At 47.6% G+C, this 13,014-nt stretch overlaps 1 protein-coding gene across 1 annotated transcript in view; it reads left to right on the top strand.

Moving 5' to 3' along the window:
* LOC143482796 (myelin basic protein-like) overlaps positions 1-13,014 on the top strand; it is a 78,446-nt gene that overhangs the window by 38,079 nt on the left and 27,353 nt on the right. Inside the window, exon 2 of the mRNA XM_076981330.1 lies at positions 235-293. Within this exon, the coding sequence (XP_076837445.1) occupies positions 249-293 (45 nt within the window). The 5' untranslated portion in view covers positions 235-248. The remainder of the gene's footprint in view (positions 1-234; positions 294-13,014) is intronic.

Here is a 13,014-nt window from a genome sequence, read left to right as displayed (position 1 = left end):
AGTGATGTAGGTGTTGTTTTGGTTGCCTAGTGATGTTGGTGTTGTTTTGGTTGCCTGGTGATGTTGGTGTTGTTTTGGTTGCCTAGTGATGTTGGTGTTGTTTTGGTTGCCTCATGTCCTATCATAAATCACTTTTTAAAAATGCTTGCTTTCAGTAATGTGCTTGTGTGTGTGTGTGTGTGTGTGTGTGTGTGTGTGTGTGTGTGTGTGTGTGTGTGCATTTAAAATCTACAGCCGCTGTTGACAACATGGGGCAGCATCTGGGAAGACGGGAGCCATTGCCTGAGGATGAGGTACATCACATTTTATTTCACTTTCACTTTGTTATACACATTCTGAACATTTATACATCCATATACATGCACTTTAGTGTGTGGGGAGGGTATAGTGTGGGGGGAGGGGCATAGTGTAGAAGGAGAGTATAGTGTGGGGGAGCGTATAGTGTGGGGGAGGGTATAGTGTGGGGGAGGGTATAGTGTTGGGGAGGGTATAGTGTGGGGGAGGGTATAGTGTGGGGGAGGGGATAGTGTGGGGGAGAGGATAGTGTGGGGGGAGGGTATAGTGTGGGGGTGGTATAGTGTGGGGATGGTATAGTGTGGGGGAGGGTATAGTGTTGGGGAGGGTATAGTGTGGGGGAGGGGATAGTGTGGGGGGAGGGTATAGTGTGGGGGAGGGTATAGTGTGGGGGAGGGTATAGTGTTGGGGAGGGTATAGTGTGGGGGAGGGGATAGTGTGGGGGGAGGGTATAGTGTGGGGGAGGGTATAGTGTGGGGGTGGTATAGTGTGGGGGAGGGTATAGTGTGGGGGTGGTATAGTGTAGGGGAGGATATAGTGTGGGGGTGGTATAGTGTGGGGATGGTATAGTGTGGGGTGGAAAGTGTTGGGGGAGGGTATAGTGTGGGGAGGGTATAGTGTGGGGGTGGTATAGTGTGGGGGAGGGTATAGTGTGGGGTGGAAAGTGTTGGGGGAGGGTATAGTGTGGGGGAGAGTATAGTGTGGGGAGGGTATAGTGTTGGGAGGGTATAGTGTGGGGGAGGGTATCGTGTGGGGAGGGTATAGTGTGGGGGAGGGTATAGTGTTGGGAGGGTATAGTGTGGGGGAGAGTATAGTGTGGGGGAGGGTATAGTGTGGGGGAGGGTATAGTGTTGGGAGGGTATAGTGTGGGGAGGGTATAGTGTGGGGGAGAGTATAGTGTGGGGGAGGGTATAGTGTTGGGAGGGTATAGTGTGGGGGAGAGTATAGTGTGGGGAGGGTATAGTGTGGGGGAGGGTATAGTGTTGGGAGGGTATAGTGTGGGGAGGGTATAGTGTGGGGGAGGGTATAGTGTGGGGAGGGTATAGTGTGGGGGAGGGTATAGTGTTGGGAGGGTATAGTGTGGGGAGGGTATAGTGTGGGGGAGAGTATAGTGTGGGGGAGGGTATAGTGTTGGGAGGGTATAGTGGGAACAGATTGTTCAGAAGAAATACTCCTGCACTTTGCAGGAACTGTGGATTGCGTCCAGTCATTTGCATGTTCAGTTTCTTTCAAATTGTTGGAACAGAATCATTTTCCTACCCTACCATTTTCTTTACTGTTTTGCATCATGGTTCAGCCCTCTAAGACCCTCAAGAAGACAGCAGGGATTCCTTCATGTGCAAACAGTAAAACCAGCAGTAGCAGAAATCCATTGGCTTGTCACAGGAATGCACTAGAGAGGTTTTTTACAGGCCTGATGTCCTGACAGAACCTGCATGGTAGAAATACAATTGATCATATGTGTGTGATTTATTAGCCCTGCCACTGTGAAGGGTAGTTCACTGGCTTTATTGTGCTTTGGATTAATGTGTAACTGTTTTTCCAACCACATTCATGTTTTGACAGGGGTTTTTCACATGAAAAAAGAAATCCATATTTCTTTTTGTGGACTGTGGTGACAGTCCCTCTTATCTGTGGCAGCTCAGCGACTTTGGAGGAAAGCGTTTGTAATGGAGGATATAGTGGTAATAATAATAGTGGTGTTTCTTCTGAAGACTCCATGTAGCAGCATATCATAATGAACATCAACTGAAGTGCTTTTTAAATGTAGAATAGTGGGAATTGGCCCCTGCTGAAACCCCTCTCTCTCTCTCTCTCTCTCTCTCCCTTTCTCCCTCTCCCTCTCTCACTCTCCCTCTCTCCCCCTTCTCTCTCTCTCTCTCTTTCTCTCCCTCCCTCCCCCTTTCTCCCCCTCTCTCTTTCTCACTCTCTCTCGCTCTCTCTCTCTCTCACTCTCTCTCGCTCTCTCTCGCTCTCTCTTGATTTATCGCTTGGAGTAAATCCAGATCACGGCTTGCCCATTCATTCAGGCAGTTTATCGACTACTCTGGCCTGAGACAACCTGCATTGCCAGGCAGAGCGTTATTAACCGCAGGACGGAAGGAGAGTGTGTCCTTCAGACTAACCCAAATCTTGCTAAGACCGCTCAGCGCTTGCATTTCCTGTGTGGTTACCACATATTTGCTGGCCACTGTATTACGTATAACCGTCTTATTATTAGTAATCTGTTAACTCTCTTGCTTGTAGTGCTTTATGTGTTGACACTTGGTGAGCACTGGTGCTTTATTCTTTTGTTGGCTGGTTTTGGCTGTTCTGAGATAAGGACTCTGATTTGGTGATTTGGTGATTACTGGGAATGTCTCACTCTGGAAACCTTGTGTGTACAGCCATTCTCTGTCTCCTACTGTCTGCATATTATTATTATTATGGTTGCTGAAGAAGAGAAGTTGACTGCCTGTTTAAAGACTGTTATACAGCTCATCCCTGATTGGGCAACTCTGAGCTAAACTCCACCTCCTGTCCTAAAATACTGAGAACTTTCAACATGGAGAAACATGAACTCACACACTCATCGGAACAGAGTAACTCGCACACAGAAATTAGCTATCCAGATATTCTGTCAGAGAATGAGTTAATTGGAGAGTTAATCAAAGAATTTGTGAAAGATGTGAAAGGTGAAGTCAGAGAGGAGGTCAGAGAACTCATGGACGTGATGGAGATTTTCTTTCTTGTTGGTAATCGCTAATCAGGAGGTATTCCTGCCTCGGTTTCATTGAAATGGATTGGCAAAGGTCTCAGACACACACACACACACACACACACACACACACACACACACACACACACACACACACACACACACACACACACAGCTCTACTTTTACAGGACTACAGTGTCTCAGTAAAGCTCTGGCAGCAACTTGATTTGTTGTCATGGATAAGCTTCTATTTGTTAACATAATACAAGAAAACTGTTCAGTCAGACAGATATTTGTTGTGAAACGAAGTAGTTACAATTTCAAGCATTTTCAAGTATTTAGCCTATTCCAGCACTTTTCAAATCTGAAACAAAAAGCAACATTAAAATTCATCAGGTAAATGTTCCTTTCCCTGTTTTTGAGGGGTGTTTCTTTATACTACCACATATCGTTTCAGACAACACTGCACAGAATGTGACGCGGCAAGTTACGCCTCCGCCGTTCGTGGAAGTTCGCGCGAGGTGGGCAGGGCCACCGCGATGACGTCATTTTCGTTTGTGTGGCCCTCTGACACAATTCAGGTTTCTCATGTGGCCCCTTGTAAAAATTAATTGCCCACCCCTGCCATACATGAACACATGCACGGTGTGTGTTTCATAACCATGACATGTGCAAGAGAAAACTGCGAATGATTCACTGTTTCATGTCAAGCAATACTCCCCACTTACAGTCTGAGTGCTTTATGACACATTAATGTTAATAACTTCTCTTGCACACACTACAGCTGGGACTGTTTAATGTAACTGTGGAGATTATTTTTAAACAAATGCCAGTTGTTTGAGTGTGGTGTGTGTAGAGTGTGTGTGACGTGCGGTGTGTGTACCTGTTTGTGGTTATGCCGTTGGCGTACACACATTGTCATCATGTTTTCTTGTCTCACGACATCAGTGATCCTGATTCAAAGATCCCCTGCATGCCCAACTCCAAATACTGACTGTATTTCAAAAGGAAGCGGAGTGTCTCTCTTTCTCTTTCTCTTTCTTTCTCTCTCTCTCTCTCACACACTGCATCTGATCTTCTAAGTGATAAATCACACGTCACCATTTGTTCTTAGTAGCTCCCGGTGTTAATGACATGGTGTCAGTTCTGTAGTTTCACTCTGCATCTTAAACTGGAGGAGGGAGCAGCACCATGGAAGCGTTCGGTGACAACGTCTGAACTTCATTATTTATTTATTTATTTATTTATCTATACTTTTTATTTATTGGCGCCTTTCAGGACACTCAAGGACACCTTACAAGAACGACACATTTGGGTACATAACTTACAAATAAGACAGTTTGAACAGATATGTTTTAAGGCAGTGGTTCCCAAAGTGGGGGGCGCGCCCCCTAGGTGGGGCGCGGAGCTATTGCAGGGGGGGCGCGGAGCTTGAAAGTAAAACGTGCACATGTGTCAATATTAGGGATGCACCGATTCCGATATTAATATCTGAAAAAATTCTAGATCGGGTATCAGTGACAATGTGACCGATCCATTAAAACAGATCTGTTCAGTCTAATTCTATGCTTGTAACGCTTTTCGGAGTTACACTCCGACACGGACAGAAAACTTGGACAGTTAACAGGCAAGTGAAACACGAAGCACACAGAGAAGAGGTGAATCACTGACTCGTACTCGCGCTGGTGCTATTCCACTTAGTCCGTTTATGTGCTGGTTAACCAAAATAAACCTGGGCTCCATCATTACTTGACTGTTCATACATGAACTGGTGAGTTGTCCAAAGCTCGTTGAATGCGTTACTTACAGAAATAAAATAAAGATAAAATAAAGAGCAGTGGTTTTCTATGGCAGAAAGCTAAATAACAACAATATTCCATACGCGCGCTCAACTCGCTCCCTTAAAGAGACAGTACACATATTTCTGGCCGTTACATGCTTTGTGCTCTGCGTGATGTCAACGCTAGCAAACTAGCCGCATAGGTATTGCTGTTTCTCTTATTTCATCTCCTTATTTATTTTAAATGATATTTAGAATTCTTGAACCATTTCAAAGGTTTCTTGCAGTTTATTTTTTTCATGTTTGACCAAAGATGTGAACCTATTGTTTTTGTCTGTTTCAGGTTCTTTGGTATTATTTAACATTCAATGTTATATTCATAATTGCCCTGACTGAACAAATGCAAGTTGTGCTGTTTTTACATGTTTTTATGTGTGTTTAAGTGTGCTATACTGGTGCAGAGTTTTCAATAAACTTGTAATTCAGTATGTCTGTGTTTAAAAAAAAAATGTTTTAAGTCGATTCAGCACTGTTTTATCAGATCGGTATCGGATCAGTATCGGCCGATACCAAGCCTCAGATAGATATGAATGGGTATCGGAAGTGAAAAACGTGAATCGGTGCATCCCTAGTCATTAGGGAGGGGGGGGGGGGGGGGGGCGCAAAAATATTCTCATCTACTAAAGGGGGGCACGGCAGAAAAAGTTTGGGAACCACTGTTTTAAGGGATGTTCTGAAACTAGAAAGAGACTGAATGGTGTGAATATGCGGAGGAAGAGAATTCCAGAGGTGAGTGGCTGAGTAGTTGAAAGCTGGAGCCCCCGTATTAGACAGACGGTCCTGAGGATAGTTGGAACGCCGAGTAAGATCGGAGAGTACGAGAAGGAGTGTAGTGATGGAGGAGATCAGACATATATGGGGGGGCTAAATCATGGAGAGCTTTACATGTAAGGAGGAGGATTTTGAATTGTATGTGATACCTAACAGGAAGCCAGTGGAGATGCATTAGGATGGAGTTATGTGTGTGGTGGGTGGAGTTAAGTGTTGGGTGGGTGGAGTTATGTGTTGGGTGGATGGGGTTTTAGTAATAATGTGAGCAGCTGTGTTCTGGACCAGCTGAAGTTCATGTAAAGTTTGTGAGGTAAACCATCTTTAGACTGTAAGAGGCCGAGAGAGATGGAGAGAGAGGGGGAGACAGAGAGAGATGGACATGGAGACAGTATTGGGAGTGATTGGGAGAGTATTGAGGGTGATTGGGAGAATATTGAGTGATGGGGAGAATATTTTGAGTGATGGGGTGAATATTTTGAGTTATTGGGAGAGTATTGAGGGTGATTGGGAGAATATTGAGAGTGATGGGGGAGTATTGAGAGTGATGGGGAGAATATTTTGAGTGATTGGGAGAGTATTGAGAGTGATGGGGAGAGAATTGAGAGTGATGGGGAGAGTATTAAGGGTGATTGGGAGAGTATTGAGGGTGATTGGGAGAGTATTGAGAGTGATGGGGAGAATATTGAGAGTGATGGGGAGAGTATTGAGAGTGATTGGGAGAGTATTGAGAGTGATGGTGAGAGTATTGAGAGTGATGGGGAGAGAATTGAGAGTGATGGGGAGAGTATTGAGGGTGATTGGGAGAGTATTGAGAGTGATTGGGAGAGTATTGAGAGTGATTGGGAGAGTATTGAGAGTGATGGTGAGAGTATTGAGAGTGATGGGGAGAGAATTGAGAGTGATTGGGAGAGTATTGAGAGTGATTGGGAGAGTATTGAGAGTGATGGTGAGAGTATTGAGAGTGATGGGGAGAGAATTGAGAGTGATGGGGAGAGTATTGAGGGTGATTGGGAGAGTATTGAGAGTGATGGGGAGAGTATTGACAGTACTGTCATGGGCTGACCACATATTCTTAGACTTGGACATACTGTATGTAAAGCTGCTTTGTGACAACGTTTTAAATAGGCACTATACAAATAAATTTGACTTTGACTTTGAAATCTGGCTTTCCTGGGTCTGTGTCTGCCATGACTGGACCTTTGCTGGACCGTGGCTGGACTGTGGCTGGACCGTAGCTGGACTGTGGCTGGACTGTAGATGGACCGTGGCTGGACTGTGGCTGGACCGTGGCTGGACTGTGGCTGGACCGTGGCTGGACTGTAGCTGGACTGTGGCTGGACTGTAGCTGGACTGTGGCTGGACTGTAGATGGACTGTAGCTGGACTGTGGCTGGACTGTAGCTGGACCGTGGCTGGACTGTAGCTGGACTGTGGCTGGACTGTAGCTGGACTGTAGATGGACTGTAGCTGGACCGTGGCTGGACCGTGGCTGGACCGTAGCTGGACCGTGGCTGGACTGTGGCTGGACTGTGGCTGGACTGTGGCTGGACTGTAGCTGAACTGTAGCTGGACTGTAGCTGGACTGTAGCTGGACCGTGGCTGGACTGTGGCTGGACTGTAGCTGGACTGTAGCTGGACCGTGGCTGGACCGTGGCTGGACTGTAGCTGGACCGTGGCTGGACCGTAGCTGGACTGTAGATGGACTGTAGCTGGACTGTAACTGGACCGTGGCTGGACTGTAGCTGGACTGTAGATGGACCGTAGCTGGACCGTGGCTGGACCGTGGCTGGACTGTGGCTGGACTGTGGCTGGACTGTAGCTGGACTGTAGATGGACTGTAGATGGGCCGTGCCTGGACTGTAGCTGGACTGTAGCTGGACCGTGGCTGGACTATAGCTGGACCGTGGCTGGACCGTAGATAGACTGTAGATGTACTGTGGCTGGACTGTAGCTGGACTGTGGCTGGAATGTTGCTGGACTGTAGATGGTCCGTGCCTGGACTGTAGCTGGACTGTAGCTGGTCTGTAGCTGGACTATGGCTGGACTGTAGCTGGACTGTGGCTGGAATGTTGCTGGACTGTAGATGGGCCGTGGCTGGACCATGGCTGGACTGTAGCTGGACCGTGGCTGGACCGTAGATAGACTGTAGATGTACTGTAGCTGGACTGTGGCTGGACTGTAGATGGACCGTAGCTGGACTGTAGATGGGCCGTGGCTGGACTGTAGCTGGACTGTGGCTGGACTGTGGGGTTGACTGTAGATGGATCTCTCTAGAATTCTTCACACAGGGATGCTAGTACTGTTTTGCTGGATACTGGTGCTGTTTAATGTGCTATGTATGTGCCATACTCACGTTCAGATGAGCACAGATCATTTGAAATATATGAATGCAGAATCTGTTTGGGGGGAGAGAGCAGCGCTGGGTCTTCAGCTCAGAGGATGACCTGAAGCTGTGCTGTAGTTGTGCTGAAGCTGTGCTGTAGCTGCTCTATAGGGCGACTGCGGAAGCCACTCTAGTCAGGATGATGTGAGCACTGAGCAGTGTTGGACAGGCTCACCTGCCACACTCCTGGGTGAAGAAGGCTGTATATTTTTTGCCAGTCCCTTCCCCACTCTTGTTTCTGATTTACACTTTACTACTACACCATTTTGTAGACATGAAAAATATATACTGCTCAAAAAAATTAAGGGAACACTAAAATAACACATCCCGCATGGTGTTTCGCAAAGGAGTTAGTGGTCCTGTTGCTGGGTTGTTGCCCTCCTATGTCCCCCTCCATGTCTCCTGGTGTTTTGCTCCATGCTCTGGACTCTGCTGACAGACACAGCTGACAGACGCAACAAAATCCTGGATGAGCTGCACTCCTGAGCAACTTCTGTGGATTGTAGACACCACATCATGTGAGAGAACTGATAAAATGCCAAAGTGATCAAAACATCAACCAGAACAGATGAGAACAGAGAAAAGGTCTGTGGTCACCACCTGCAGAACCACTTCTTTATAGGTGGTGTCTTACTAATTGCCTCTCATTTCTACCTGTTGTCTGTTCCATTTGCACAAGAGCAGGTGAAATTGATTCACAATCAGTGTTGCTTCCTAACTGAACAGGTTGGTTTCACAGCAGTGTGGTTGACTTGGAGTTATATTGTGTTCCCTTTATATTTTTGAGCTGTTCTCTCTTATGAGACCATGGAGCACCCGTGGTCAGCCAGTGATGGAGGTAATGAGCTGCACTCCTGAGCAACTTCTGTGGATTGTAGACACCACATCATGTGAGAGAACTGACAAAATGCCAAAGTGATCAAAACATCAACCAGAACAGATGAGAACAGAGAAAAGGTCTGTGGTCACCACCTGCAGAACCACTTCTTTATAGGTGGTGTCTTACTAATTGCCTCTCATTTCTACCTGTTGTCTGTTCCATTTGCACAAGAGCAGGTGAAATTGATTCACAATCAGTGTTGCTTCCTAACTGAACAGGTTGGTTTCACAGCAGTGTGGTTGACTTGGAGTTATATTGTGTTCCCTTTTGGCGTACACGCCCCCCGAGGACGTCGGCTTGGCGTACACGCCCCCCGAGTGCATCTCCTCACCTCAGGTTCCTGTCCCCGCTGCCCGTAGGCAGTCCGTGCCTGTTCCTGTCCCCGCTGCCCGTAGGCAGTCCGTGCCTGTTCCTGTCCCCGCTGCCCGTAGGCAGTCCGTGCCGGTTCCTGTCCCTGCGACCCAGGAGAGGTCGTTCACGCCGGTTCCTGTCCCCGCGACCCAGGAGAGGTCGTTCACGCCGGTTCCTGTCCCCGCGACCCAGGAGAGGTCGTTCATGCCGGTTCCTGTCCCCGCGACCCAGGAGAGGTCGTCCACACCGGTTCCTGTCCCCGCGACCCAGGAGAGGTCGTCCACGCCGGCTCCTGTTCCCGCTGCCCGCCAGTGGACCCTGCCTGTTCCCGCTGCCCGCCAGCGGACCCTGCCTGTTCCCGCTGCCCGCCAGCGGACGCTGCCTGGACTTTGTGTGCCCCATGCTCTGCCCTGTACTCCTGTCTTGTTGCCCGTGTTCCCCTTGCTCCCTTGTTCTGTCCCTGGTTTTGTGTTGGTCCCAGTCCCTATGTGTGTACCTGTTCGTGTCCTTGTGCCCGTTCCTGTGCCTGTGTCTGGTGGTGTCGTCTCTGTCCCGGTCCCCATGTCTGTTCCCCGAGTTGTCACTCACCTTGTTCCTGTCCCTGTCACTGTTGTCCAAGCCGTGTTCGCCTCCGTGTTCTCCTCTGCCCTGTCCCCTGGCCCGACTCCCGTGTCTGTCCCCAGTCCTGTCCTGTCCAGTCCTGCTCCTGTGCCTCGCCCTGGCCCTGTCCTGCCCCCCTGTGTCCCGTGTCATGCCGTGTCCCGGCCCAGCTCCTGGCCAATCTCCATGTCCCCTGTCTTTGTCCCTGCCATGCCCCAGGTCCCATTTCCTGTTCTGCCCTTCCTGTCCCTCGCCGTGTGCCGTAGTTCCCTGTCCTGTCCTAGTCGGTGTCCCTGTCCTGTCTGCCCTTGCGTGCCCCGGAGTGGCACGCTTTGAGGGGGGGTACTGTCACGTAGGGCTATGCTCCCTCTCCCTGCTGTCACTCCAATGTCTGTTCCTCATGTTTTTCCTTGCCCGTTAATCCCGCCCCGCTCGTTTGTCTTCGTGATTCCTTGTGTGTTACCAAGCCCCTGTGTCATTGTTATCACCTGTCCCTTGTTTCAGTTCAGTGTTATAAGTCCCAGTGATTCCCCAGTCTGAGGATCCGTGGTTTTGTCTATCCATTTGTTCATGCTGTTGGTTGTGCTTCCCTGTTCGCTGTTTGGTCCCGCTTGTGAGTTCGCTTTGTGTTTACCGTCATCCGTGTTCGTCTGCCTGTTCTGTGTTTCCCCGTCGGTTTAGTTCTTGTTCTGGCTGCCCTCCCGGTTTGACCCATGCCTGTCCGTTTAACTCTGCTTTTGGTATTCCCCGTATTAAATCTCGCTCATCTCAGCGATTGTGTCCATCTCCTCGCTCCGTGGCGCGAGCCACGTTACATTTAGATTGATAGGAGATTCTTGCTATTGTTAAAAAATCTTTTTTTAATATATTGGTTTCTAATACGTTTGAATCCCTCGAAAATAAATATAAAATAAATAAGTTTAAAAGCTCTTGATGGTGCTGTTGTACTATTTTGGCACATGTACATTTTAATTTTAAATAAAAACAAAATAATTAGGCTCTTTTTGTTTTGTCATACAAGAACTAATAAAAAATCGAAATCGAAAATCGCTCATAAATGTGAAAACAATCGAGATTTTCCCCCCCAATATCGCCCAGCTCTAATATATATATATATACATATATCATCATATATACACACATACATATATCATTGTTATTGTTTGTAATATTGTTATTGTTATTATTATTATTATTGTTATTATTATTGTTATTATTATTATATATTACTATATATATTATAACTGTCATATTGTTATATGTATATTTATATTGTTATACTATATATTAACATATTAAACCTATGGGCTTAAACCTGTGGTTGTAAAGGTTTCTTGTTGGCTGAGAGGGGGAACTTAGTTATAGTGTGGGAATGTAACCGTAGTCCTATGCCAAATAGAATCAACACATTTTAAAATCATCAAAACCTGTATATCATCATAACTGGAGTTTTGTGGCACATCGCTCCACCTCCCTCCATCCTCCATAGCAGTGGAAAGTTCCTCACCTTTAATGGTGCTGCCAAACTAACCAATCACGCTTCCTTTTTGTAAGGACTCAAGTAAACCAGTTTCAAGCCTGGGTGTGTTGACAGATTTTGCATATATATATCTATGCATGTGTGTGTGTGTGTGTGTGTGTGCATGCATATACTATATAGCCGTATATGTGTATATACTATGATCAAAGCATAAGCTCTTAATAAGACTGCTAAATGCATTACATGTAAATGTAAATATTCATATATACACTACTCAAAAAAATAAAGGGAACACTTAAACAACACAATATAACTCCAAGTCAACCACACTTCTGTGAAACCAACCTGTTCAGTTAGTCAATCATCACCTGCTGATTCAGTTAATCAATTTCACCTGCTGTTGTGCAAATGGAATAGACAACAGGTAGAAATGAGAGGCAATTAGCAAGACCCCCCCTATAAAGGAGTGGTTCTGCAGGTGGGGACCACAGACCACTTCTCAGTACCTATGCTTTCTGGCTGATGTTTTGGTCACTTTTGAATGTTGGTGGTCCTTTCACACTCGTGGTAGCATGAGACGGACTCTACAACCCACACAAGTGGCTCAGGTAGTGCAGCTCATCCAGGATGGCACATCAATACGAGCTGTGGCAAGAAGGTTTGCTGTGTCTGCCAGCGTAGTGTCCAGAGGCTGGAGGCGCTACCAGGAGACAGGCCAGTACACCAGGAGACGTGGAGGAGGCCGTAGGAGGGCAACAACCCAGCAGAAGGACCGCTACCTCCGCCTTTGTGCAAGAAGGAACAGGAGGAGCACTGCCAGAGCCCTGCAAAATTACCTCCAGCAGGCCAAAAATGTGCATGTGTCTGCACAAACGGTTAGAAACCGACTCCATGAGGATGGTATGAGGGCCCGACGTCCACTTATGGGGGTTGTGCTCACAGCCCAACACCGTGCAGGATGCTTGGCATTTGCCAGAGAACACCAGGATTGGCAAATTCGCCACTGGCGCCTTGTGCTCTTCACAGATGAAAGCAGGTTCACACTGAGCACGTGACAGACATGACAGAGTCTGGAGACGCCGTGGAGAGCGATCTGCTACCTGCAACATCCTTCAGCATAACCGGTTTGGCAGTGGGTCAGTAATCGTGTGGGGTGGCATTTCTTTGGAGGGCCGCACAGCCCTCCATGTGCTCACCAGAGGTAGCCTGACTGCCATTAGGTACCGAGATGAGATCCTCAGACCCCTTGTGAGACCATATGCTGGTGCGGTTGGCCCTGGGTTCCTCCTAATGCAGGACAATGCTAGACCTCATGTGGCTGGAGTGTGTCAGCAGTTCCTGCAAGATGAAGGCATTGAAGCTATGGACTGGCCCGCCCGTTCCCCAGACCTGAATCCGATTGAGCACATCTGGGACATCATGTCTCGCTCCATCCACCAACGTCACGTTGCACCACAGACTGTCCAGGAGTTGGCGGATGCTTTAGTCCAGGTCTGGGAGGAGATCCCTCAGGAGACCATCCGCCACCTCATCAGGAGCATGCCCAGGCGTTGTAGGGAGGTCATACAGGCACGTGGAGGCCACACACAATACTGAGCCTCATTTTGACTTGTTTTAAGGACATTACATCAAAGTTGGATCAGCCTTTAGTGTATTTTTCCACTTTAATTTTGTGTGTGGCTCCAAATCCAGGCCTCCATTGGTTAATAAATTTGAT

The sequence above is a fragment of the Brachyhypopomus gauderio genome, chromosome 19 (genome assembly GCF_052324685.1).
Source record: "Brachyhypopomus gauderio isolate BG-103 chromosome 19, BGAUD_0.2, whole genome shotgun sequence".
Classification (NCBI taxonomy): domain Eukaryota; kingdom Metazoa; phylum Chordata; class Actinopteri; order Gymnotiformes; family Hypopomidae; genus Brachyhypopomus; species Brachyhypopomus gauderio.
The sequence above is the reverse complement of the archived record's forward strand: the minus strand, read 5'-3'. Positions and strand labels throughout refer to the sequence as shown.